Below are 27,983 nucleotides of genomic sequence, written 5' to 3' on the forward strand. Positions count from 1 at the left end.
GAAACCCCTTTTGCATTTTCTACAATATTCCAGGTTTAATTAAGACATAAGCTGAGGATGAGTAGTTGACTGTGTTGGCAAACAACTGGTAAAATCTGTAATTAAAACTAGACTTTTCTGTTTGGTGTCTAGGACTAGCATACCGTCGGTGTGACAACAACGGAACGTGGGAGCAGGTCATAACCAACAAGACGTGGGCCAATTATACCGAATGTGCAAAATTCCTCTACCCTTACAACCCTAGCCATGAAAAGGTGAGATCCGTCTCATCTCTGTTTACACGCTCAGTGACGCAGTTATAGTGCTGTTTTCCACAACAATTCAGAGCAACAGCCTGTGTGACTGTATCAAAGCTGTGACTCTTCAGATCACAGCCATTTAGGCAACTGTTGCACCACAATTATAATCCCTTTTGTGACACATTTTCAGCATGTCTTCTCAGCAGCATACAGCGAGGGTAATCTTAAATCACATTTTATGAAATGACAAGATGATGGCGGTGGGAAAACACACCAATCATTAATAAACCTCAAAGCTGCCTTCGCATCAATGAGACAGTGATGAGAAGTGCTGCTATGTGAGGCGATGCTACGTCGTGTAACACACCTTTAAATGCTCTTTTTTTAAGTTTTTAGTTTCTTTTCTTCAATGAACTACATGGCCAAAAGTATATTAAAGCAGTAGAGTGCAGATTAATGTACAGTAAAGAGATATATAAGTGACACTTAGGGGTATATGTGAGTCCACTAAGATATATACAGTATGAGCAGTATTATGTGCTAAGATATACACTACTTGTGCAGCAGTTACAGCAGCCATTGCAGGTTTAAATATATAACATAATATATAGTGCAGGTATAAGAACGAGAAATGCTAGTAGACATTATATACAGAATAAAGAGCTGGGCATGAATATGGTGTATATACTATAGGGCAGATATGTACAGTATAGACAGTTGTATAATATGTATTGGTATGAGAGAGCATAAATAATGCATTTGAGTGTATGCTCAGTCGTGTGGCAGTGGTAAGTGAGTGGTAGCCAGCAGCTGGTGAGGCAGAGGCCATTCTAGTGCAGGAAATTTGCTCCCATTCAGTCACAAGAGCATCACTGAGTTTTGTCACAGTTGACTGGCGGCTCACAGTCGGCGGTCCAACTCAGAAGTGTCCTCAAGGTGTTTGATGAGATCTGTGCAGGCCGATCAAGATATTCTGAAGTCAGACAGCCGTTTCTTTGTGGACCACGGGGGGCATTGTTGTATTGAAACAGGAAAGGTTTTCTAAAACTGAGGCCACAATGTTGGAAGTGCACTATTGTCACTGTAATATCACCTGGAACCAAACCCTGTAAAGTAGCTACAGAGTAAGTACAAACACATAATTTGGGCCATATTGTGTTTCATTTAATTAAGCTATTTATTTTGTTATTGAATAAAACAGCTATTGCACAATTACAGAGCTAGCACAGGGATGATCCTTTGTTCATACCTGTCCCACCAGTAGCCTCACTTTGTATTTGCACACAACTTAAATACAGCGTTTTTGTGGGAGAGACTGCGGAAATCCTGTATAATGAGGGTCACATGACCATCAGTGTGTAACCTTTCCGCACATTTCTGCTCTTATCGACCATCACAGGCTTACAGTTTTAATATTAAGCCATACAGTTTTGATACAATCTAAACATTACAATTAAGCTGAAGCATCTATAACATAGAATCTAAACATCAGCATGTGAGAGTCAGACCTGGCATCATAAATACCACAAGCACTGACATCACCATCACACCACAGCGCATGAGAAAATTGCTTTGTAAAGGAAACATGGCAGCTTTTAATACCATCACCCCCATGTGACTAACAAAGGTTGTCTAGATGTGACCCTGATCGCTGCTGCTCCTGTAATGTGTCTCTCTGTGTCTTTTGTGTGAGGGTTGGATGTCAGAACATAATGCTGCCAGTGAATAGGTCAACTGGGTATTGTAAGAAGGGTGGAAAACAGCTGTAACTTGGCTGTAAATGGAAACACAGCACTTATTCAGCCATTATTGTGTATATATGAAGTTTTTCTTGTGTAAGTAAAATCACATTATGCGCAGTAGTGATGCTGGCATGGCTTTTTTGAAGCATTTCAATGATCTCATGTATAAATTTTCTATAGCCTTTAAATCAGGCATGTCAAACCTGTTCCACAAAGGGCCGTGTGGCTGCAGGTTTTTCCTCCAACCAATCAAGAGCACGCAGTCTGACCAATCAGCTGTCTGAAGACTGAGATCAGCTGATGAAATGAGTCAAATCTGGTGTGAGCTGCTTGGTTGGAAAGAAAACCTTCAGCCACTCGGCCCTTTGTGGAATAGGTTTGACATGTGTGCTTTAAATGATTGAGGTGTATTATTATGTTAGAGTTGAGTGATAAGAGGCTCTGTCTTTGGGTTTGTCAGTGAATAAGAGCGTAGAGTGATAGAGTGATGGGGCACTCATTCATAAGAGCATTCAAAGCTCACTCAGGAGGCTGCCATGGTTTGATTTCAACCCATTTTTGCCATGAAATGATACAAACATCGGCTGTCCCACCCACATTTTCCTCTCCCATGCTTCAGTGTGGTGTAGAGGATGTGGGCATCATGGCGCCCTTCAATTTCTTTCTGACTTTAGATGTTTGTGCTTATGGGCGGTTGCAGCAGTTAATGACAAATACATATGCACGAATGAAAGCCCCACACAGCACAACTGCCATACCGCGGACCACCACCACAACTTAGACACCCATTTTTTGGCACGAGATCCTCATGCTAAATGATAACAGCAGTGGAGTATCTGGTTACGTCACACGGGGCTGTTGGCCCCTTCAGCATGTTGGCTCACAGAGGGTCTGGTTCGTGGCTCTCCTTACAGTGTCCTCTGGCTGCCAGCTCACTGCTGGAAGATCAGACTGCCCCACCCAGCCTCTTCTCAGCCTCGCCACCCATGTCAAATGGCGTTTCCATCAGAAACCTCTGGGTGCCCGAGACATTCCTGTCACCAAGTGGCAATGCATGTTCAAACACAGTGAAGTTAACACATTTTGAAGCTAAGTTTTGGGTGGGAAATGCCAATAGAGTGTGAATACTTGAGAACTTTCCTCTTTGGCTGTACATGCAGTCTCCGTGTTGTAGAAGCTTTCTGTAATAAGACCACTTGTCAAAAGTAATGTGGTCACTAAAACTTAAAGCCTAAGTGTGCTGAACCAAATCCTTTTAACATCTAACGAAAAAATGTAAACCAATTATTTATAGATCACTAACACTGAGCAAAAACCCGCCAGTAAACAGGTGATTTTCCAAAGTTGATACATTTGGTGCTCACTGGGGTCCTATGATATAAGATTACCAGATTTTTTTTCACATTCCTTTAGTAAATGTTATGTTATGTTAGTAGATGTTGTAGTAGATGATTTGCTTGTAGTTATGTATAAACATACAAAATGACTTTTTTTTTTTACCGTGTATCTGTTTCCCACCTGTCCTGCTCATTGATGCTATCAATTAACTTTGTTACTTTTTTCCAACAAAAATGCAGTAATTTAACCAAAACCTGCACTCCAGTGAAGGGAGGATATGCTTTGAGTGGAGTGCTTTCATCCATTGCTCTAACATTCTGGTTATCCTCTTCCAACAGGAGGTCTTTCACCGTCTGTATCTCATCTACACAGTGGGATACTCCATCTCTCTGGGGTCACTCATGGTGGCTGTCCTCATCTTGGGATATTTCCGGTGAGTGGATGCCGTCAATGAAACTTTTGGAGAGGTATTTGGATGCAGGGTCAGAAATCAAGGTTAGAGCAACTGCAGACAGGATCAAAAAAGGAGAGTTTAAATGTTTGATTGCATGATGGCACAGTTTCTTAATGTTTTCTCAGTCGCACACATACAGTGAAGCAGAGAGCATATTCGTTTCATGATGACTTCATGGGGGAAAAAAGAGGCTTTATCATGAAATCATGCAATTCGCCACAGCTGCACAGCCATGCAATGCAGTTTATCTTCTATCACAGCAGCAACATGAAGCATGCAAACAGTTTGACTTTTACGGTGTCTTTTAACGTGACTATCATACATGTACCTTTGAGGAGGAGTCTGCCTCCAGGCTTGCGGTAATGCATTCTCCATTGTCTGATATTTAGGTTCTTTGTTATTGTCATGCTGATTTCAGCTTAAACAACCAAGGCTTGGGTATTGATTTTGTGATTCCACTAAGCTTACAATGATTGTAGTTCTTAAGACAAAAAAAGCGTGTGCTTCTGTCCCTTTTTCCCCCAATGAAACATATAAAGATGTGAAGAACTGAGTGTCATTTTTTTCCTTTCATACTGCAGAAATATAAGGAATAAAAGGATTTGCTACAGATGCTTTATACACCAGCCTTATCTCTTATACCCTGCTTGCGTTGGTGGCAATGGCGCTTATAGTGAAGAAAACCCCTAAAACAAGCTTGAATTCATTTTTTGTGCAGCGGTCTGATTATTTTTTTCACTTCTGATTAATGCAGGGCAGATGTGTCATTATTTGCTTATTTTGTTTAGCATAGGGAATATCAGGAATCAATGTGAAGGCGCTGTTTACCAATGCTCCCACCAGCGTGACTTACCATACAGGCAGTCAGTCAGAAGGCTTCAGGAACGCTCCCAACTGGCACCAGGAAATCTATGGGCCAAATGAGTTTAATAAGTTATCCCAGGGGCCCATCTGACATTCTGGCTCCGTGCTCCGGAGCACTCCAGCCATGTCTCCCCTTCAGCATGTCAGCTTGTAGACAGGAGAGCTCATAAATGTTTTCCAGGGGGAGAAAAGGGATATTTCACATCAGCAGTTGTGTTCGGTATTTTTCACCTGGGAAATGTACGCATAGATTTGTTTTTGCCCACCGCTCCTAAATCAGTAGTTCTCTGAGGGCAGCTTGTGAAACATTCGACTCATTGATGAGGCTTTAGAGAAAGAAAGAGTTAATAATGGATAGCACTGGGCTAATTTCAGCATCCAGTAATTGTGGAAGATTTAGATAAATATTCTAGTTCAAGTTGGCTTTTGGAATTCATTAAAATACTAAGAATATTCATAAATATTAATCGTTGACTTTGTAATGACGTAACCTTTATGGCCATTGATCCAGCAGCCTGATTCCAATGCTGGAGCGTGACCTCAAAGGCCTACTTCACAGTAAAAGCTCAAGCAGGATGTTTTGGAAGAAATTTTGACAGATAAACTTACGCTTGTCTGGAAGGAAATTTGCATGCTTTTCTCGACACATGCTTGCAATTTTGTTTTTACAGCTCGCTTTGAGCTTGGCAATTCAATATTTGTGCGTTTCGAGCCCCTAAATCTCAAGAATGTGTTATAGTCAGCGTGGAATTCAGCTGGCTCTAATTAGGATGAGTATTGTTCATGTGTATGTGAAAACACTCACATGAAGGTGTGGCAGCCCACATGTACTCGTGCACACAAACACACACAGACACCATTTTCAATCTTTTGACCTTGCCGCTCTTGTTTGTTTTCTCCCCAGACGATTACACTGCACCAGGAACTACATCCACATGCACCTATTTGTGTCCTACATGCTAAGAGCAGTAAGCATTTTCGTGAAAGATGTTGTGCTCTACTCTGGGTCAGCCTTAGAGAACATGGAAAGAGTCACAGTGGAAGACCTCAAGTCCATCACTGAAGCGCCGCCAGCCAACAAAACACAGTTTGTAAGTACAACGCAGATAAGTAGACACCCATAGATGGGTTCAACATAGAGACCTCTGTCCTTGAAAACATACAAAGACATGGAAAAACATTCACTTGAGCATCTTCATGAAGAGGAATTTTCAATTTACACTACATGCTATAACAAGGAATAAGACACATATAGGAGTTATTTTCATGTAACATACAGCATTTGTGTATGATAGGATAATGGTCAGTAATACACAATATGGTCAATGATGGATTTTTGGTTTATCTCCAGACAAAGTATAATCGGAATCGTACTTGATTGCATTACATGTGTAGCTTATTTGGCCTGTAGTGCAGTTGGGCGTTAGGCATTTTGCTTCCAAAGAGGAAGTGGTATTTTGCAAAGTCTCACCTGCTTTTCCAGTGCTGGAGCAAATAAACTGTACTTTTTGTCACCATGCCAAGCTTTTACTAGGCCAGTGCTTGGCTTTCCCTTTCAGAGTCAAGTTTAAAACATGGGTAAAGAATGAGTACTTTTCATGCATGCTTTAATACGCAAACAAACAGTTTGCGCAATATACTTAGTTGACACTTTTATCCTGGGCTTCTCCAGATTGAGATATACTGGGTTTAAAACTGCTTCATAAAAGTAGGTGACTTATGTGACACTATGAAGGAACATAGATGTTTGTACTTGTACATGCTGTCTACTGTAGAGTGCGTCAGAAGTAAGACTTTTTCAAGAGTTTTTGGGCTTAAAAGACCTAAAATGACTGTAGATGTGCCAATAAAAATGCATAGTCTTTGTAAATCTAGATGAAAAAGATCTTATATAACCAGGCTATTTCACCGATTGTGGTGCACACGGGGTTCGGCATTAGAATTAGGTTTTCATTATTAACCTTGTTTCACTTGTTGACTCATTCATATTCATCATATTTGATCAGCCTGTCTGATTCCCACACATCCATCTGTTACGTCTCGGCTTATTGTAGCTCGTCTATTCTGGGAAGTTACCCTACACAGGATTTGCAGCAAATCTTCAATGGCAAGCCAGTTTTTAAATCGATTTTAAAAAGGAAAGATAATGTTCACAGAAAGAGAAAATCAAATCACAGACCTGCATCTGCATTAAAGGTGCAAAATTCAAATAAAAAAACTGCCCCATGGCAAAACACCTGCTGTAGCTCAACAGTGCTTGTAGAATATAAACTGACAAGAAAGACTGTGTAAGACTGGTAATCAGTACGGAGAGAAAGGAGTGCTGGGAGGAGGAGTGGTGCTGGTCTCTAATAGTCAAGGCATGACAATACAGCAGCAACAGCTGGAGGCTGACGAAATCAATGGCTGACTAAATCAGTGTGATCTCTTGTGACTTGCACACAATACTGTCAATACCACAGCAATAATAGTCACTGCACTGTTATTAACCCCTCTAACACAGGGGTTAACACAAATAATTTATCGTAAGGCAAATGTCACTTTCAATATTCTATGTTAAAGGCAAAGTTTTAGGACGCTCATTCTCTCTCTTGACGTTTATCACTTAATTGATTAATGATTTTTATTTTTATTTATTTATTTTTTTAATTAACCCAATCCATATCATTAACATAGTGATGCACCTTTTCACTGCTGTTCAATACAAGCCAGGGGGCCCAGGGGAAATTCACTCAGCCCAGAAACTAATTAAAACATGCATCTTTATCACAAAAGCTGCAGCTTGCTGCTGTGACACCTGCTGGTTTCCAATAATCTCTGATTCCTGAGTACAAGGTGTACATTATTGATTATATGTATTGCCTTAACAATCATTAAGGAGCTGACATGTAGAAGGTTTCTGCACTCGGGTGACTCATTCACATCTTTTCACTTCTTAAAAATAAACACAGCGAACAAAACATTTTTTTTTTTTTTTTTTTTCTTTCTTTGTTTATTGTGAAGTATCAAATACACTCACTGACAGCTAAATCGTTTCAAGACTTGGTACCCTTATATTACTCTGTGCTACCTCCTATAGTTTCAGTACTGCATATCATACATTAACAGTGAGAGAGAGAAATAACATGCTGCCAGTAACACAGGTACAAATGCCTTTTAAATTGTTTAAAAAGTTTACTGTCAGTATACTGCAGGCTGATTCTCTCAGTGTCTTCTGTTCTCAAACAAATGCTTTATGTCCGTTCACTGTTTGTCCTTGCTTCATGTGTGGTACATGTGCTCTAAATGAACTTAAATATAAACATGACCTTAAGTACTACCTTTCCTTTCTTAATTGTTGCAGTTTTTTCGTTTATTAAAGCCAAAGTATTCCAGTATCCCCAGGAATTATTTTGATAGCGAAAGATTCTGCAGTACACAATCCATCCAATACACCCACACCACTATTCAATGCCAGTAAAGGAAGTATAGTGTGTTGTTTCTGTAGCGTGCTGAAAGCTCTGTGTGGTGAGGTCAGTGTAATGGATGGATGTGTAAAGCAGAGCTCAGTGTCCGAATTTGGCTTTAACAATGATCAACAATAATGTTTTTCTTTCCCTTCTTCTAGTTCTTGAAGCTCAACCCTCTCTGGGAGCAAGAAATACCTGCCTGTGTGACAATTTTGCCAATAGAATTAAATGTTGTCCGACTTTTCAGTTAAATTCGGCCCTGAGCAGGCAGTACGGCAGGTCCTTACTGGTTCTGGATCAGCCCAGTTTCGGCATGGCTTTAGAAATTCATGCAAACCTCTCTTTCATTCTGTAGCTGCTTTATTATGCTAATGCAAATGTTGTGATTCACAAACCACCTCACCCAAATGCCTCTCTCACCCAGCTCTTGATTACTTGAAATTAGTTTGAAATGCATAATTAGTGTACTGAAATTTTTCAGAATTAGCATTAAGGGTCTAATTATAATAAGTTTGAATTTAACAGACGTGTTATATGACTTTGTTCAAAAGCTGAACAGGCACAGACATTATAATTTTCGTATTTTAATTAAAATACAAATACAAATCTACATGCCAACACATGCTGTATACATCTTAGAAATCAGTACAGATATTGCAAATCAATATGGCTCACGTTGCATTCCTGCAGATGCTCTTTAGATATTGCCTCCTATCTGACATTTTTCTCTCTTGGCTCGTTCAAAGAACATTTTTATTGATTATGCAACTATTAGACATTAGAGTATGCCGTTTGTTTTCAGGCTGCATCATACTGTAGGAGTACGTACTGTGTTTTCCATACAAAAGCCGATTTCCTTCCAAACCCAGCTCACTTGATCGTTCACACCATCCATCATAAGCTAAGCGCTATGCTCACTGTCATGCTCACTGTCACTGTGAGCATGCTAACATGCTGACATTTGGCAGGTAATATTTACCAGTTTTACCATTTAAGTTTCACCAATTAGCATGCTAACACTTTCTTGTTAGCAATTAAGACAACGTTTTGCTGAGTTTGCTGGAAGTGGCATTAGTTCTTTGCAGATCATAAACCAAAGGCACAATCAGCAATTGGACATATGTTGTTGTTGTTGTTGTTGTTGTTGTTGTTGTTGTTGTTGTTGTTGTTGTTTTTGACAATTAGAAGAGAAGTCAGAGGATCAACTAAATTAGAATTAATTGTGTCTACACAAAATTGTGAGCCAATCCTGTGGATATGAAGCCAGTTCACTGACTGACAACTCTGACCCGCTGGCGGTGTAGCAGAAAAGTCAATGGATCAAAACAGTTGTCTGGGGACCGAGAATGTCTCTACAAAAATTTAATGGCAATGGCAATGGACTGACATTGTCACCCTTAGACCCTTGCTGCTTGTGTGGCTGAAAACGTTTAACCTTATGAGTGATTTTTTTAGAATTATCCATGATCAACCGTCTGTTGTAAAAAAAAAAGAAAAAAAAAAGCAATTTATGGTAATTAGTTAATGTTCCACTTACCTTTATTAATATAAGGCAAGGCAGCACCTTTCAACAGCAATTCAAAGTGCTTTGTAGCACATAGCAGGCATTAATACAAGATGTAAAAGAAACAAATGCTAACAATGCTAAGAAGAGTTCTGTTATGATTTGCAGAGTAAAAGGGGATACAAGCCTTACTTTTCCATCCTTTTACCTCTCAGGGCAAGTGCTTCCTGTTTGCTCTAAAACTAGATATCTGGGACACATCATTACTGATGATTTGACAGATGATGATGATATGTATAGACAGCGTCGTATTTTATATATGCAGGCAAATTTGTTGACCAGAAGATTTTCCTGGTGTTCAGAGAGGGTTAAAGTGGATCTTTTTAGGTCTTACTGTACCCCTTTTTATACTGCACCCTTATGGTTTAAATTTAAAAAGGCCAGCATCCGCAAACTTCAGGTTGCATATAATGATTGTCTGCGTATCTTGCATGGCAAACCAAGATAGTATAGTGCAAGTGAATTCTTCTGTAAAGTACAAGTTGTCACTTTTCATGCTCTTTTGAGACGGTTGATGTTCAAATATATATGTCGACTTAACAGTTCCTGTAATGCCATTTTAATGATGTTGACTAACCCTGCTTTCAGTGCTGTTAGATACCAGTCTGCTATGTGGAAACACTGGTATGACTGTCTTTTTTAAATATGGGTTGTATGTTTGTTTGTCTTTCTTAATGGACTTGAGTCTAAATAAAGGTTAATATTCAGAAACACAAAGCAATGACTGAATGGCGCCTAATTAAATAAAAGTCAATGGCAAAGAGAAAAGTCTTGATTTTAAGAACTGCGAGTTGGAGCAGATCTCAAGCTTCCTGCAGATTTCTCAGGATTTCTGGGAGTTAGTTGCAGATATGCAGTGCATAAAAACCAAATGCTGCTCCTCCATGCTTAGTTTTGACCCCAGGGGACAGAAAGCAAACCTGTCTCAGGTGGAGTGCTCATAATGCACCAGCAGGTCAGAAATGTTCACTGCCATTCAGATATTTTTAAACCAATAGTATTTTAAAATCATCTTCTTTGACATGCAGGAAGCCAGTGCTTCTGAGAACTGAGAACAGGAGGGACCTGATCCTTTCTTGGTCTTTCTTGGTCTTGTGAGGTCTCTAGCAGCAGAATCAGCTGCAGCTGTCTGATGTAATGGGCTGGGCTTTATTTCAGGTTACATCAAAGAGTTGTATTCAGTAATCTGTAGTGGAATATTCCAGTACAGATTACTGAACACAGACTCCACTTCCAAACCTTGTTGTTCCCTCCCAGCTATGTAATGACGTGTGACTGCAGTGTAAATGTTATGTTGTTTGAAAGGTGTTTTTTGTGTTCTGGACTCTGATTTTTGCTTGGCTCCACTGAGAAATGAGAGATGAAGACGATGCAAAGCTTAGTTATTAAAAAAATGTGATGTTTCTGTTCTCCTTGTCTGTTGCGTATAGATTGGCTGCAAGGTTGTAGTGACCTTGTTCATGTACTTTCTGGCAACCAATTACTACTGGATCCTTGTGGAGGGTCTGTACCTCCACAGCCTCATCTTCATGACCTTCTTCTCTGACAGAAAGTATCTATGGGGATTTACTCTGATTGGATGGGGTGAGTTCTGCTTCATTTACATTCTTCTCCCGTGCACGTGATTACAATATGATTAGTGGACTTAACACTATGCAAATTAAACCATAGGTAAAGTATTTCAGCTTTGATGGTCCAGTTAGTATGCAAAAACTTTTGCTGACACCGTGCTGATATCGTATTATTAACAAAGTGAGGAAAATGACTTGCATGAAAATGGGCTTTACAGTTCCTGCATTGTACACACTGTGCGTATAAGTTACGTAAGCACAGCGCATACAATGTGGATGCTGTGCTACCCGGGTTCTACCCATATCAGAAAATTATGGACTTCTTATGGAATTATTTAGTGTATTTTCTCAGAGTGATGGTTATACTTTTTGATGTTATTTTTCAGGAGTACCTGCAATGTTTGTGACAGTTTGGGCCACTGTGAGAGCCACGTTTGCAGACACAGAGTAAGTGATCTGTATAAATAATATACACATTATTATATTCTTATTAAGCTTTAATTCAGGAATGCAAAGGTGATGAGTTCAATGAAGCAAAGAAGGCACAAACAGAGTTAATGATAAAGTACATTTTGCATCAGTAGTTATATTTTGCTGATCTGGTATCTCAAAGACTTAGACTCTGAAACAAGTTTACCAAACACGCCATGAATTTCTGTATTGAAGATTTAGGGCAACTAAAAAGAGTTAAGGTGGGTTCACCTATCACTTTTGAATGGGCAGGCCTCGTCAAGACAGAAAACTGCCTCAAGAGAGTCCCTAAATCCCCTTTTACGGGCACTATCTGCAGTCTCCACACTGGTCCTGTAGCATGATTGAACACTGAAGACTCTGGAGCTGAGAGCTTACGGCCAAGCTGGTATTCAGACGCTGTCCAGCGAAACTAAAGCACAAATTTCACTTCTCAGTCAGGAGGAAAACAGAACATTTCTGCATGTACATCCAGCAATAGGAGTCAGTGGTGGCATTTGATTCTGCACATTTTGTCCATAGATCTATAAATCTTATTGCAAAAATAGAGAAAAACTAAAAAAAAAAGAGATGTCCTCAGTGTCCTCATTGGGAGCTACAGCCCTAGATAATGACATATGACAGTTTGTACTGAGAGAACTGTTTTCATACCGACTAAAAAAAAGCACAGATTTTGTTATTTCAAGATGTTGGTGCAAACTAAAGAATCCTCTCAGAGCTGCAAAGGGCCTGGATCGTGAGGGGGGCTTTATGTGAAACCCAGGAGGAATGAATCAATTCATGAGGAATTAAGGCTGTAAACATCTCATAAATAATTACAGTAGTTTGACGAATTGAATTAATTTCTGAATGGTTTCATATATTTGTGTTTGGAGCCATCAGATTGATCTATCCGTACAGATAGAATGAATGTCTTGTGTGAAACATTTTGTGAAATGATAGCTGTCATTCTTACAGCCCTCATAGTGACACAGATCGTCACATCTTCGAGTGTGATCCTTATTTGTCTCTTGCTGATCCATTTTGTTGTTGTTTACCTACTGCAGGTGCTGGGACTTGAGTGCAGGCAATTTGAAATGGATATATCAAGTGCCTATTCTGGCGGCTGTAGTGGTGAGTGCATGCTCACTGCTTGCACCTTCCCCCTGCTGTGTGGGAAAGAACAGTGTTTTAGAGCACCTGTGGCATTACAGCTCCTGGATAAAACACCTTGTTATCTTTGCAATTACACTTAAGTTTACCATTATGTTTCTATTCTCTCCTCAGGTTAATTTTCTGTTATTTCTGAACATCATCAGAGTCTTGGCAACTAAACTACGAGAAACAAATGCTGGAAGGTGTGACACAAGACAACAGTACAGGTACTGAGCATAGTGCAAGATTATCATTTTCATTTCTGAAACCCCCCCCCCCCCAAGACCAGCTGCTCACCAGCTGCTTCATCAGATGACGTACTTGTAACCCGCATCGCAACCTGCGTGATAAACCATGAATTTACTCTGATTACATTTGCATCATGAGGCAGGTTCTAAAATGGGGATTATAATCCGTCGACTGTCATGAACCAAAGAAAGGCTGCAACTAATAATTATCGTCTTTACTAATTAATTAGTCAGATGTCTTTCTCATTTAATAGATTTAGTCGATAAAATGTTAAAAGATGGTGAAAAATGCTCGTCATAGTGGCTAAAATATTGAGTTTAAGATGATTTAAAACAAATAAAAGCAGCAAATCCTCACATTTGACAAGCCAAAAACAGAGAGTTTTTTCTATAAATGGCTTAAATGATTCAGATTTGTTGTTTTCAGTTCCTGTTTTAGCTCCGTAACGAGCAGAAGGTTTGGCAAAGTAATGTATGCAATTTTGCTAACGATAATGAAATGTTCTGCTTTTTTGCTGTTACAGAAAACTGTTGAAGTCCACGTTGGTGCTGATGCCGCTCTTCGGTGTCCACTACATCATATTCAATGCCATGCCGTACACAGAGGTGTCTGGAGTTCCCTGGCTGATCCAGATGCACTATGAGATGCTGTTCAACTCCTTCCAGGTAAAGCTGCAGTGGTAGAACTTAGCTCTCATAGTCTCAATGACTATTAATGTACTTTTTCAACTTGAATAAATCTGATTGGCCTTATCAGGATTTTACACTTCCTCAGGGCTTGTCTTTATCAGCGGAAACACTGCCAACATTTCAAGAAAGCACTGGAAGGGATCAGTTTGTGCTTGTTGTTGGGATATTTGTTTGTGGTTAGATCTTAGTTAAGATAAAGAGGAAGAGATGGGTGGCTGATGATTTAAAATATCACAGTAAATATGAAAGCATGCAGTGCAAATGTCATTGTGCACACTAAAGATAGCCAGCCTGTAAGTTCATGGATGATGTGAGTCAAATCATTCTCTACTCTTTTCCAGGGATTCTTAGTGGCAATTATTTACTGCTTTTGCAACGGAGAGGTAAGAACTCTGAAAGTTTTGCATTTTAACCAAAAACTCCTGCATGATATTTCAGCTCTTATACGGTTAAATAATTTCTTCTCTTCTCAGGTGCAAGCTGAGATCAAAAAGTCCTGGAACAGGAGGAATCTGGCCCTGGACTTCAAAAGAAAAGCTCGAAGCGGCAGTAACACTTACAGCTATGGACCTATGGTGTCGCACACCAGCGTCACCAACGTCACTGCCCGAGGGCCACTGGCCCTCCACCTCACCACGAGGCTGGGGCCGGTGCCGGTCAATGGCCACCGGAACCTCCCCGGGTACGTGAAGAACGGCTCTGTCTCTGAGAACTCCATACCGTCATCGGGACAGGAGCTTCACATCCCTGACGAGGAGCATTCGGCTCACACGAGGCCCTGCGAGGACGAGAAACCCTCACCTGTGGTGGAGGAGGAGAGGGAGACAGTCATGTGACCTCCAGGACAGCTGAGTGCAGAGATGAAACGGGGGGAAAAAACAAACCATGAAACAGTCTCAGGATGGTCTGAAGGGGATGGCTGCATGCATCAACACTGCCAGTTTTTTCTCCTGTGAATTGAGCCAGAACATTGCCGATTGATGTGGCTCAAGGCGAAAAGGGTGCATCACTTTCGTGAGCTGGGCCGCCTTCATTTGACTCTTTCACCAACCACCTGCCACAGTGAATGTGTAAAAAGATGAAAACAGACTGCCGTTTTTTATTTCTTTCCCACTGCCGTAACTGTTGTTATCTTGTTCTTCTTCTGGTTGCTTTTTTTTTTTTTCAGCAAATCTTTGTGCTCTGCTTTTGTGCATACATCAAAAGTTACAGTGGTTCACAGGAACAGCCTTAACCACCAGTGTAAAAGCCAGGTGGATTTTGAGTGCGCTTGGTGTGCATCATCAGCAAGTTTTCAGATTAAGTCAGTGTGAGTAGACTAAATGTAGGCTTAAAAAAGTATTAATGCTACTATTTTGAGGCATCTGTTCATGCTTTCACAGCATGATATCTCATCTGTTCTGCATTGACTTAAATCCACTTTAGTGTAAAAGGGAAGGTACTCAGGTAATTGAAGTCCTCTGTTGTTGCACACCTATTTTTATACTTTTAAAGTGGTGTTTTAGCATGGTCAGCATTTCTCTGAGGATGTTGGTGTGTTATATAAGGCTGTGTTAAATCATTTTTTTTTACCAAAATGTTGTACAGTTTTCACTGTTTAGAAAAACCCAGTATTCATCTCTCTTAATTACAACAGCAGAAGAAAAGTTCAAATGAATGTTTCATATTCAAATTTTCTCCAGAAATACCCTCACAACATGATGCCAAAGTAAGAATATTTCTTTGAAGACTGTCTCTCCTTTTGGGTTCAGTGTCAAATGAGGTAAAACTTTATGGAAATCTGACAAAGCTGGTATCTTATGCTCCCACACATTTTTCAAAGCAAGAGACCCCATTGAAAAACACAGGGTGCAGGAAACGCTCGTATATTCCAGTGGAATGTTAATTAAATGAGGAATCCAAGAAAATCTCCTATTCCGCTGGAATTCCAAGAGTGACATTTGTGGTGGATATGAAGGAAAACCCAGAAATGAATAACACACAGTCATTTTTACAGACAGTCCAGTGTTATGCTGCTTTTTGATGTGTATATATACAAGTCATAATGTTTACAAAGATCAGAAATACATTCTAATTGTGAGCTAATAGTGTTCGTGTGTATGGATATGTTATGGATATGTTATAAAGTTATGTTTCAGTGTATATATATATATATATATATATATTTCATGTGTTTGTTTACGGAATGTTTGCGATATTTGATTATGTATATAGTCCTAAACAAAACTGGTGAATATACAGTATTTCCAGGTGACAGAGGGCATTCAGACTAGCATTTAATGAAGCATTCCACAATATATTTTAAACTCTGTAACTTTTTATTTCCCGCAGTAAACCTGCATGGGTTGCAGGTGAGGTCACATCATCTATTATACCAAAGAGAAAAGGCATGCCATGCTGCCAGAGAGAAGGTTATTTTGCAGTTTTTCTTTGTATGTTCATCCGTCATCTTGTTTACAGTGACCAAAAAGTCTTAAAATTGCCCTCCAAAATAAAAGAAAAAGAGAGTAATTGCTACTGGTAGGTGTGAAATAGAGTACCCTCACAGTTTGAATTTTCTATTAATAGTTTCATGTAAACAGAAGTGAAGCTAATGAGAAAACCGTTCCCAACACTCAGCAGCTTAGTAACAATGAGCTGAGACCATTAATATTAAAGGCAGTTTTGTTGCTCTTAATCCTCCACTTGGATTTTTGACTTAACTTGGTCTCAAGAGCTAAATTAGTCGTTATTTGCTTTGGACTTATGTGGCTGCTGGAGTTCTGATTTAGATTAGCTAAATGGAGTTTTAGCTTGCATTCATCTCAGCTAATATTTGCTCTTGTAAACACACACGTTATCCCACATTTTTTTTTACGTCATACAGTCGTGACAGCCACTGGATGGCAAACTCTTTCAGCCATCTTGCTGTTGTGTTCTTTTGGTGGCTGAATTCTGCTTCAAATCCCCTGATTCCCAGTTTGCTCCACCTGATGCTGGATTGATTAAGGTGTGTGATTTAACTCGGTCTTGAAAGGTTAAAGCCTGGTCTGTTCCAGTTTGTGCTGCCTACATCCAGCAGACTTATACTGCACATTACTTTAAATAAATCAGACAGCCTCACAAACACACTTGTTTCCCATGAAGCAGATGTTTAAAGGATACATCTGGTAATATTCTGTATTTTTCTTCTTGTCAACAAATTCCTTGAAAAAACAAAGCCAACAATGAACTGATTTATATTCTGAAATAGATTTTGCTCTGTGCCATAGGCCTCCATTGTTGTCAAAAACTGTAAAAAACAAAATCGAGAAGACACACTTTTACACGATGAATGTGGGCACTGTAGCTTATTTTGAGTTGATCTGCAGACACCTTCAGTAGCATACCAAATGTGTAATAATCCACAGCTGAAAATAGTCCCTAACAAAAGCGCCATTCACTCGTGTTTGGGAAGATAAATTTTGGATCAGGCAATCCCCGAAGTGCATTTTGAACAGTCAGCAGTGGAACTGCATTCTGGCCCTTCATGGACCCAACTTCACCATTTCCAGTGGGATCGGTCTTATTGAAGCTCGAGGTTGAGTGGATTGGCTTCAACACTGAAGTGGCACTGAGGTGGTTTCAGCCCACAGTGATGGAAAGAGAAAATGAGTGAGGTTGAGGGAAACCTTTGTCACTTGATAATACAGTATCTTACTGTCATGTAAGAATTTTGTATATTTAACCTGCTTCTTTTACCTGGTATTTACTTTCATTTCTCAGCATTCTCTGGAAACTTTATTATGAATTTATGCTCCATTCAGGAGTACAGCTGTAGTTCGTACAATATTTAAGAATGCAGGTGACTGCAGTGGTTGCTCTTCGTATTCAATCTGGCTTTCCAGGCTTTCTGGGCAAGTAAACGTTACGTTACTGTCGCATAATCCAGATAGTGTTTCATTAAAAAAGGCGGCTGGTATCAGAAAATCTTTTGTTAAAAATAAAACACTTGGAAAATTATATTTGAGCACTTTAATATGCTATAATACAGTATTTTGTTCTGATTGTATCATGTAAAATGATTGTGTTTTGAAATCAAGTGTACAGTAAGGCCAATAATCATAGAGCTAATGTTGTATTTCGTTGTTTTCAAATACCTCTCATAGAAGTATAATATGTGTTTCGTTGTCTTTTATTTATCTCGTGCTGAAATGTACTCAGTGGAGTCGACATTGGTCGTCATGCTTTAGATACGGTATGTGGGCAGTGTTTGCTGAAGACTCATCTCACCTTCTCATCACTCCATAGTGATGTAGGCAAGTTGTAGATATCTGTGCAAGCTTGGAGTAAAATTGGATGATGTTTTCTGGTCGCTAATGTTCATCAGTGAATTGTGAATATGACAATAAATTTATAATTTTACTGTACTCTGATATTCTTGCAACTTTCATGATTTTGGACTAGAAAAACAAACGATGCATTTTCTGATATATGAGTGTTTTTGTTTATTTTATATATGATACAAATGTCATTTTAGAAAAGTGCACAAAATACTTGCAGTGGAAAAATACGAAATGATGCAGTTTGTCCATTAAAAGCAGAGTTCACTTTTGAGCTTTTCTGCCTCCCCCTTTAGCCCCTGCTTTGCCTCCTTTTTCCTCTTTTTCTCCTTTACCTCCCTTCTCTCCAGATTTCTTCCCTTTCCCTTCACCAGCTTCTTTCTTGGTCACTTCCTTTTCACCCTTCTCACCCTTCTTCTTTGTTGATGCATTCTTTTCATCTCCCTTCCCCTCTTTGGCACCCTTGCCCTCTTTCTTGCCCTCCTTGGTCTTCTTCTCTCCTTTATCGGCGTCCACTTTCCCAGAGACTGTTGTCACCTCCTCAGTTTCTTCTGCTTTTGCAGCTGCAGGAAAATAAGAAAATAATAAAAGGTTAACGGCTTCATGGCAGCATCAGGCAGGTCCTGGCCCTAATGTTAATTGGAGGGGGAGCTGAATCCAACAGAATGCCAGCCTAAGTAGGTTACATAAGGAAGGAACATCTGTTTGTATCTGTTCTAATAAGCATGGTCTATTTATTATTTTAATGGGATTGTGTGAAGTGCACTCTGGGTGAGAAATGGAGAACAAAAGTTGTGTGTTGACAGAGACAAGGTTTTTCTCATTATTATTCAGGAGGGGACACCCTGAGGCTGCACACAGCTAACAGAAGAATCTCTCCTTAAAGTCACCAGACAGATGTTGGGGAAAGGTACATTTAATCAGCAAATGCAATGAAATTCAGATTTACAGTAGAATATCTCTTTTGGACTAAAATGAATAGTTTGGCCTTTTCAGAAATGTGTTTGCTTGTTTTCTTGATGAGAGTAAGACTGTTACCACTCCCATGTCTGCATGGTTAAGATGATACCTTTTGCTATTATACCTTTTATGAGACGACGAAAATGAGATGGAAAGGGAGTGTCAGGAGTTCACAGCTCTGTCTGACATCACACAATCTTCTCACCAATGTCCAGAACTTCAACACTCATCATCATCCATCCATCCATTTTCTATGCCGCTTATCCCTTTCGGGGTCGCAGGGGGGCTGGAGCCTATCTCAGCTGTCAACGGGCGGTCGCCGACCGGTCGCCAGCCGATCGCAGGGCAACATATATACACAAACAACCATTCACGCTCACACTCACACCTAGGGGCAATTTAGAGTCACCAGTTAACCTAATGAGCATGTTTTTGGTCTGTGGGAGGAAGCCGGAGTACCCGGAGAGAACCCACGCATGCACGGGAAGAACATGCAAACTTCACACAGAAAGGACACTGATCATCATCGTGCTGAAAATGGGGTGAAAATGAACGTGCCCACCAGTCATGTTTCCATCACTGCTGGTACAGTAGATGCTGGAGCTGTTAAATACCCGTGACTACTGCAGAGTCAGTAACGTGGGAATGAGTGCTGATTGCACCCTTTTCCACTGAGGACAAAAGCCAGATGTCAGTGGGTGTTGGTGGATTTTTGTCTAGTGTGAAATAGGCATTAGTAAGCTTTTCAGATGTGTAGTTAGTGGTAGGTGGATTTTGTTTATGTAGCTAGCTGTTAGCTGTTTCCCCTTGTTTCCAATCTGTGTATCCAAGATTGCTTGCTGCTGGCTGTAACTACATGTTTAACAGACAGATTTGAGAGCAGTAATGAACTTCATGCCTAAAATTATACATGCAGAGATAATCTTAAAACACGGACTGCCTGCATGGAGAGATTTTGAGCCAGTGAATGTTCAAAAGTTTTTAACCTTTACAGTAGATGCAGAGTATACCCTGCAGCCTTTTCCTTTCATAAATTAAATTATGCCTCATTTCATTTTTTATTTTTTTTTTATTTTTTTTTTAATTCTTATTATTAGATGTCCTTGTTGTTTCATGAAAACTGCAGGTAGTCTTTGAGTCTTTTCAGCTTTCAGAAAAAGAAAAAGGCACTCTCAGTTCATTCCTTGGAACATTTGAGGCCACAGCATTTTCTTTCAGGCGTCAGATTTGACGGACAGCTTCTCCGCATGAAAAACCGTAAATTAAAGCTGACACAGCTAACAGAAAAAAAGTATAAGGCTTCAGGCAGATTTAACAAAGTACACCTATAAATCAGCAAGAAACACTGATGTGATTTTACACTTCAGCAACAATTCCTTAAAAGCTGTGAAAATCTGATTCCAGTTGCTGTTTTTTGGAGGGGTATTGGTTTTCCCAGTAGCAAATGCTGCAGAGACACTGGATACACACAGGCCAAGAAACCAATTATTTTAGGCTTGTGTTCTACTGTGCTGGCTGAATCCCACTTACTTAAAATAATCAAACAACCATCAGAAGTTTGTGAATAGATTTCTTTGTGTTTCGACTCCACTCCCATGCATTTCTCCTGCACTCAAACGTTTGTCTCGTTCCATTATTACCTTTTGACAAAACTCGGAGAAATGGTCCATTGTCATAATGGTTTAAAATCTGGATTGGTCATGGAAAACTGTTGTTTATATGTTGTTTATATACTGTGAACGGTAGTGGAATAATTCATTAAAATGCCCTCACCTTCACACCATGAATAAATGCCAAAAGTTCAGCTCAGATGCAGCAGGTGGAATTTTTGGTAGCACTTGAGGGTATTTTGGTATTGTTTTTTTGTTTTTTTACAGTTCAGTCTGTCAATATGATTGTCAGAATTTAAAAGTAATGTCAGAAGTGACATGTCTGTTCACTGATATGACAAAGAATGCTTCACGAGGAACAGAACAGGACTTGTAACCAGACCAAATTCCTTTCCGCAAGTCTGTCACTCATCAGTCGGCGTGCTGTGAACCTCATATGACCTTTTCCTCGCTGCCCTTTCAGAGCTATTGGCGACAGATGTGTGAGAAATGTGTTAGAGCTTTTTAACAACTGTTTGGTGACACTGTCCCTGTATTTTATTTGATGGTTATGTGGGTGCATGTGAGGTAAATGGACAGAGAGGGACGGAAGTGCTTTTTCTCTCAGTGTGTTTGCAATAAATATTGGCTGTGAAGCTGGAAGGGCTCTCTGCTTTCTTTTCTCATATGTTGATGCTTTTATCAGCTTGGTCTATGTTGTGCAGTGCATATGTGTAAATGGAGGCACAGAGAAATTACTAATGGAGAATTTCAGGCGTATAAATGGAGTTTTCACTTTTATACAACTACTGCATGTATGAGGGTATTTTCCCCATTAACTAGTTGCTTATTAGCATGCATATTAGTATTGTTCAGGCTCTTTATTAGTCATTATAAAGCACTTATTAAATCCATATTCTGGGGATTAGGATTATTAAAAAAAGTTATGTACAACAATTTGCTTACTTTATCAATAAGTAGTAATTAGGAGGTTATTGGCTCTTCATTAATGGGCTTGTAGTCGTAGAATATAGTCATGCAGAATAAGGCATAATAATAAGTGCTTTATAAAGACTATTAAAGAGCCAATATGCTACTAAAATGCATGCTAATAAGCTAAACTAATTAATGATGAAATAATCAACCCTAAGATACCCATTCTTATTATCCCTGAATGCACCAAAGAATATTTTTTTGCAGACACATGAGTATATTTTAAAAGCTTCTGTTATGTGTGAAAGATGCATTCATTCACACATTGAGAAGATAAGAGGAAGCCTTTCTTGATCTCCGTTCGCAACATTTAATTGACTGCTAAGTCGCATTCTTTACTGGCTGCTGTGGGAGAACATTTCCTAATTGTGCTCTTGCTTTGCATGATTAAGCCTGCATTTTTAAATAGGAGAGTTTTGATCATGAATTTTAGATGTTTTCTATTCAATATTCAAAAACACTACATTCACTCTACATTCTCTATGTGGTCATTTGGTTTGTCGAGTCTTATTGCATGTTTCAGGGTACCCTAAGCATGGCTAGACAAAAGCATCTGCATTGCCCTCCTCTTTAGTTAATCCAGAAGCAAACATTACAGTATGGTTTGTTTTTCAGTTCATGGTTGAGAGCAGCTAACCTCACTCTCTCTGATGGCTGCAGTCACTGTGCCTCCCCTTCAGCCCCTCTCCCAGCCACATGGTCGATTAGTTATGTAGTCACAGAACAGCATTTACTCACGGGATCAACTCTGTGTGGTGACACTCGAGACTGAAGAGATATGGATGCTCTCACCACAGTAGGTTAACCATGTGATCTTATTTGACGCAGTTATCATGCAAGAAAAACTTATTGACAGCTCGATGCTTTTTGTCCCATAATTAATTACACAATAACCAATGAATGTATTTGTGCACATGACTGGGTAATATATCATCGAGAGGAACAGGAGAAGACAGATGTCAGTCCCTGTTTGTCATATTTTTAACCTGAAAGCTAAGTAACAGCTAAGCAGCTTCAAGACAGCACACCAAAGTCCTGAGAGAAAAGAATGAGAGAAACCAGAACATTTAATCACAGATGAGACCAGTGTTGTTGACATCAGTGATCATATTTAATTTACACTAGCAGGGGACGTGTGAATGATTGGCTTTATTCAAAGCGAGTCTTAGGAAAGTAAACACACAGGTACAACACAGAGTCCAAGCAGGCATGCGGCATGCATTACCATTTTCACTACTGACAATAATAGCAATTCTCTGTCTCATGACTTCCTCAGTGATATCAAAGCCAAAGCACTTGACATTTTCATGCAAATATGCATGAAGCAAAATACGTGCATCTATTTTATAAAGGTCTAGGCGCTGAGAAAGAGGCTCACAAAAATACAAAAGTCAAAACTACAAACGTCCAGCTGCTCTAAAGAAATCATATTTGCTGAAGCAGCACAATCTGTATTTTGTAGCCACAGTAAAAGATTCCTTTTCTACTGCACATAGTTATTGCTGCACTACAAACCCACCACCAGGCGAGAAATTTGAAATGGTACTTTTCTGGCTATACATTTCAAAACTGATGTGGAAAACATTAAAAATGAGATGTGTTTTTCATCTGCTTGGATTTTTTCTTACATTCCATTTGCAGCAATAGCATTTAAGTATGTATGCACTATGCTTCTGAATTCACATAGGCAATAAGAAAAAATAGGAAAGGTCCGAAAGAAGAAAAGTCATCCCGTCTCTGACAAAGTGAGGGAGCTGGGCTGTTCCTCACTGACCCTAACTACTGAGAGCTGGCTATTGTTAGCACTTTGACTTTGAACCTGCTCAGAGACTGTCTGTACTGCAGAAGCATCAGGGGTAGCTGGAGGAAGAGAAGAGAAGAGAAGAGAAGAGAAGAGAAGAGAAGAGAAGAGAAGAGAAGAGAAGAGAAGAGAAGAGAAGAGAAGAGAAGAGAAGAGAAGAGAAGAGAAGAGAACATTTAGTGCAACAGAGCAGAAAACAGAGCAGAAGAATTGAAACAAGTGCTGCACACATTGTGAGATGAAAAGAAGAGACAGTAAAAATTTTGGAAATTAAAGCTGCCCTAGAAAAGATGTTATGTAAAACGACAGCTGTCCTCTTAGCCTTAATCATAAAGTAGGACTACAACAGTCTTGTAAGTCTGCAGATTTGCAAAAGTGTAATTCTGGTATGTAATACATGTCTGTAGACCCAAATCCAAAACATAGCTCTCCATCCATCCGCAGAGAGCTGGACTCAGTTATCTCTGCTGTTTTTCGGATTGCTAGGTTGTGCTTTAATATAAAATTGATCTGTTTGTAGCCACCAGAATTTGAAGTTTCCTTCTGCAGCTTCACACAGCACATCAAAAGAAATGGCAGCACAACCGACAATCAACGAGCAGAGTCATTCAAGGAAAGCACCACAGTCAACATGGGACATCAGTGCTGGTATCTCAGCTAGTTAATATTACCAGTTTAATGTAGTTGTGCTAAAATTAGAAAGATATTAGAGGTACTTACATCCTGGGATCTCAGTCAGCTCATTCAGAGGTGGCACTGTCTCTAATGTGTTGGCGTATTTCTTGGCGGCCTGTCTTTGCGCGTGCCGTGCCTCAATTTCCTTTTTGGTTCTCGGGATTCGACATTTGAATATGCAGCACAGAGTGATAACTGAGTGGGGGGGGGGGGGGGGGGGGGGGGACATGGGCACAATTAGTTTATTTCAATGGCATTTTAGTAACGGCAACATTTTTCAAAATCTAAATTACAATCAAGGGCATGGTAAATATTATACATCAGCATGCTAGCGTTGTCACTATGTTAGCAAACTGACTTTAGCATGTAGCTCAAAGCACTGCCTTAGTGCAGACACACATAGCTGCATGGCGTTGGAGTTGCTGTCTTGTGAAACTGCAGTTTTAGACCTTCAAGTGCCAAATAGCACATTTATTTATCTCTATTTGGGTTGAGCCAGAAAACTCATAGGTGTATATGTCAAAAGCAAAGCTCTCGGCATGGCTACATATCACGAGAGACAGGTGAGAAAGTATTTTGTTAATTTGGACGAACTAGGCCAGATATCCTCTCATCAGTTTTGTAGCAAATCAGACAGCGTCTCAGTAATACCATATGCTTACATAATTGCACAGTTTGTTGGTTCAAAAATAGAAAACAACATCTGCATTTTGACCCATTTTGTCTAACCCAACATTAAAGCCATTATGATAAAAAGCAAAGTGAGAGTTTCTGCTTCCTCATTCTACAATGGCTGTTATTACACAGATGACTCACTTCTGGAAACACCTCTCTTTACTGACAGGAATGAAAACCACTAATCACAATGTGGACCCATAATTGACTGCGCAGACATCTTTGGCCTGCAGTTACTTCTAAAGATCGCTGCCTGCTTGGTTTGCCACGGTGATAACAAAAGAATTTCATGAGACATACTGACCAACTGCTAAAACAAACACCGAGAAGATGCCGATGACCTGCCACAATCGCAGCCCCCAGAAAACAACAGTCTCTGAGGTGACGGGGTCTGGCTTCTTTGGGGGATCTGTGGGTAAAAGCTGCAAAAAAAGACATCATTGATTTTTTGTTTTTGAGATTTTACAACAAAGAGCAAACCTCAAGGAGTAAGCGGGAGAATCATTGAAGAATTCTGCTCAGTTTTCTGCGTCATTCTTTGATCTTTAGGCAGCAGAGCGTTAGTAAAGTAATTAAGGTCTGACTTGAAGTGAAAATGAATTAATGAACTGTTTGAATGTATAAGGGTCATGCATTAACCAATAGAACACCAGTTTATAGTCTTCTGAACATGGATCCCTAATCACTAGTTATCACACCAGTGTCACATAGTCAAAATGTTAAGTGATAATTTCAGTTTCCTTTCCTGCATCTGTCCACGAGCACGCACCTGACATCTTTATTCAGCCTCACCTTTCATTGTGAGCTTGCATACATACATACATATTGGAATGATGTATTAATTTCATTTATTATTAATATAATTCTTTAACAGTTTCTGACAGAAAACCAGAGCTCACTTAAGGAAGATTTTTTTTTGTTACTAAACACGTGAAAAGGTCTTTAGCACTTCTGACACCCACATAACCTGCAGGTTTCTGTGGCTCTGTCACCACTTGAATCTCCCCTCACTCGGCTGGTTTCCAGGCTGTCTCTTCATTTTCTCTTCTCTTTTCACCATGGTCTTCGATGTTGTAATCCTCTGCTGCACAAAGTGCAGTCGATAGCGCCCAAAACACACTCTTTTCGCAAGTCAGAGCATCTCTTACCAGAGCTGGGGATTGGGGAACAATCAAATAAAAAACCTGTGTGTTTCTTTTTGTGTTAGATCAATAGCTTGGATCACCGCTTTGCCAACGGAGCATCAGTTCCATAATAGAATCATTGTTAGGATTTCTCCTTGTCTACAGTGTATCGATCACTTGATTGGATGATACAAGGTTGTCTTGGAAACCCTATACTTTAGTCCATAAACCAACAAGTGATGCATCAGAAAATGGATGCCTATTACAATCGCTTTCCTTATGTGGTGAAACAGAAAAAGGATTCGCGGGATTAGCCTTGATGGAGATATTTAGCACTGCTCTTTAATAATAACAATTTTAGCCTCAAGAGTGATTATGTCATGCTAAGTCCTTTCCTCTGGTGGGGCGTTCCATGTAGCGGGATTAGTGGCTGTAAGCCTCAAGTTTTCTTTTGGTGGAACAAACAATGCAAACTCAGAAGCACATTGACCTCAAGTTTCCTCATGTTAATCATTGCACACCCAAATTTATTGCATCAGTGCAGTTTGTTGGATGGTTAGTTTGCTCATCACATATTCAATGGCATGTTTGGACATTGTTTCTCAAGCATGTGTTTAGTTTTTTCAGAAAAAAAAAATCTTTAGGGACTAATCAAGGAAGATTAGCATAACTGAAAAGAGGATTAACATCTAAAAATAGAAAAATCAGCAGTGGGATACAGGCAAAGGACAAATTACTACATAATGGCCATCCTGTGTAAAGGGTGTGTACAAATGTGTACCATGCCTGAAGTGTTAAAATTCTCTTTCCTGAGCCAAATTTTTGAAATTGTGCTTGTATTTCTTTACTCTGTTGTGCGTTTTATCTGAAGAACCTTCACTGTCTGACACCTGTAGAGACTGGGACCATTGACGTGGCCGTCAGTATTCATGAAGCATCTTCTGCTGCCCACTCGAGCTTCTCTTTTTCCACTTTCTGAAAGCTGTGAATGCGTCACACAAGCAGCTAGAGGAAGCGTGTTTCTAGAAGTTTCTTGAGCTGTCTCTGACGTGCTATAATGAGTCTGAGTGTTTGTTTGCTGCAGGGCAAAGTTCAGTGGATGTCACATGTGTAGACCGGGTTAGTATATAATGGCCTCTATACTGCATAAAACTGTATGCAGAAATGTAATCTATGGCATTACAATCCATTTTCCCAGGTTTTTAATCATTATTTATTATGCAGTTTATTGTAATGTTGTGGCTAGTTTGTTTATATAATTTGTTTCTAACGTCAAACGATATTATGGCATGTGTTTCTACTGTACATTGTACTGTACAGAAAGTAAGTAAATTGCTTATTTTTCAGAAGCAAATTTATTTTATTCCCTTGGTTTTTAGAAAACACAACAGATTTCAGCTGTTTTTTGTTGTCGTCAGGTTTTTGAGGTCGTCATAATCTGTCCAACATAACCTTCATCCCAAAAGCACAGAAACAACTTGTCATACCAGGACTCGTCATATTGATCTTCCTGTTTGCGTCCGTTTAAATACAGTCCTAGCTGTTCACGTAAGACGGTGTAATGTATCGGGTTTCGACATATGTTCACACACTCCTCATCAAGTGAGACAAGCAACAATTCTGAAGACCACACAACAAGTATGCATCACATAAAGCTACCATTTAAACAGCACAACACCTGCACCCGTCACACAGAATATTCCTGAGAGAGACCTGTGGAGGACATGGGGATGTGTCAGGCTCTTACCTCAGGATCCGGGATCTGGGAGAACACGGAGGACAAGCACTGAGACAGCAGCACTGCTCCCCAGCCCCGCAGCAGGAGCTGAGGTGGACACACAGGCTGATCCCCAACCATTCTCTGCCCCTGTTTCTCCCTGCAGCCACCCTGCCCCCTCTCCCTCTTCCTCTGCCTCTTCCTCTCTTCTTCTTTCTCTCTGTCTGCCTGCACTGGCGCCGTATACAGGACAGGACCACAATGGCCCTGGGTGATTAATGGTTACTATGGTGCTGACGGCTTCCTCCCATCTACATTTGTCTGCTGCTCCACTCCTCTATCTCTTGTCCTTCTCTCACAACACATGTAGAAACCCAAAAACAC

General features: G+C 39.9%; 2 protein-coding genes across 2 annotated transcripts in view; one reads left to right on the top strand and one right to left on the bottom strand.

Moving 5' to 3' along the window:
* The window catches only part of pth1r (parathyroid hormone 1 receptor), a 46,192-nt gene extending 30,382 nt beyond the window's left edge, over positions 1 to 15,810 (top strand). The window contains exons 4-13 of the mRNA XM_070974430.1: positions 133 to 254; positions 3,658 to 3,752; positions 5,542 to 5,728; positions 11,081 to 11,234; positions 11,608 to 11,668; positions 12,739 to 12,805; positions 12,959 to 13,053; positions 13,599 to 13,740; positions 14,106 to 14,147; positions 14,238 to 15,810. Coding sequence (XP_070830531.1) covers positions 133 to 254; positions 3,658 to 3,752; positions 5,542 to 5,728; positions 11,081 to 11,234; positions 11,608 to 11,668; positions 12,739 to 12,805; positions 12,959 to 13,053; positions 13,599 to 13,740; positions 14,106 to 14,147; positions 14,238 to 14,600 — 1,328 coding nt within the window. The 3' untranslated portion in view covers positions 14,601 to 15,810. The remainder of the gene's footprint in view (positions 1 to 132; positions 255 to 3,657; positions 3,753 to 5,541; positions 5,729 to 11,080; positions 11,235 to 11,607; positions 11,669 to 12,738; positions 12,806 to 12,958; positions 13,054 to 13,598; positions 13,741 to 14,105; positions 14,148 to 14,237) is intronic.
* Positions 15,811 to 18,211: 2,401 nt separating this feature from the next.
* Positions 18,212 to 27,814, bottom strand: tmie (transmembrane inner ear). The gene is made up of 4 exons (XM_070974550.1): positions 27,630 to 27,814; positions 25,063 to 25,180; positions 24,129 to 24,278; positions 18,212 to 18,628 (listed from the first exon to the last, which is right to left on the bottom strand). The coding sequence occupies exons 1-4, from the start codon at positions 27,738 to 27,740 to the stop codon at positions 18,330 to 18,332; spliced, it is 678 nt and encodes a 225-aa protein (XP_070830651.1). The 5' UTR covers positions 27,741 to 27,814; the 3' UTR covers positions 18,212 to 18,329.
* Positions 27,815 to 27,983: the final 169 nt, after the last annotated feature.

The sequence above is a fragment of the Chaetodon trifascialis genome, chromosome 11 (assembly GCF_039877785.1).
Source record: "Chaetodon trifascialis isolate fChaTrf1 chromosome 11, fChaTrf1.hap1, whole genome shotgun sequence".
Classification (NCBI taxonomy): Eukaryota; Metazoa; Chordata; class Actinopteri; order Chaetodontiformes; family Chaetodontidae; genus Chaetodon; species Chaetodon trifascialis.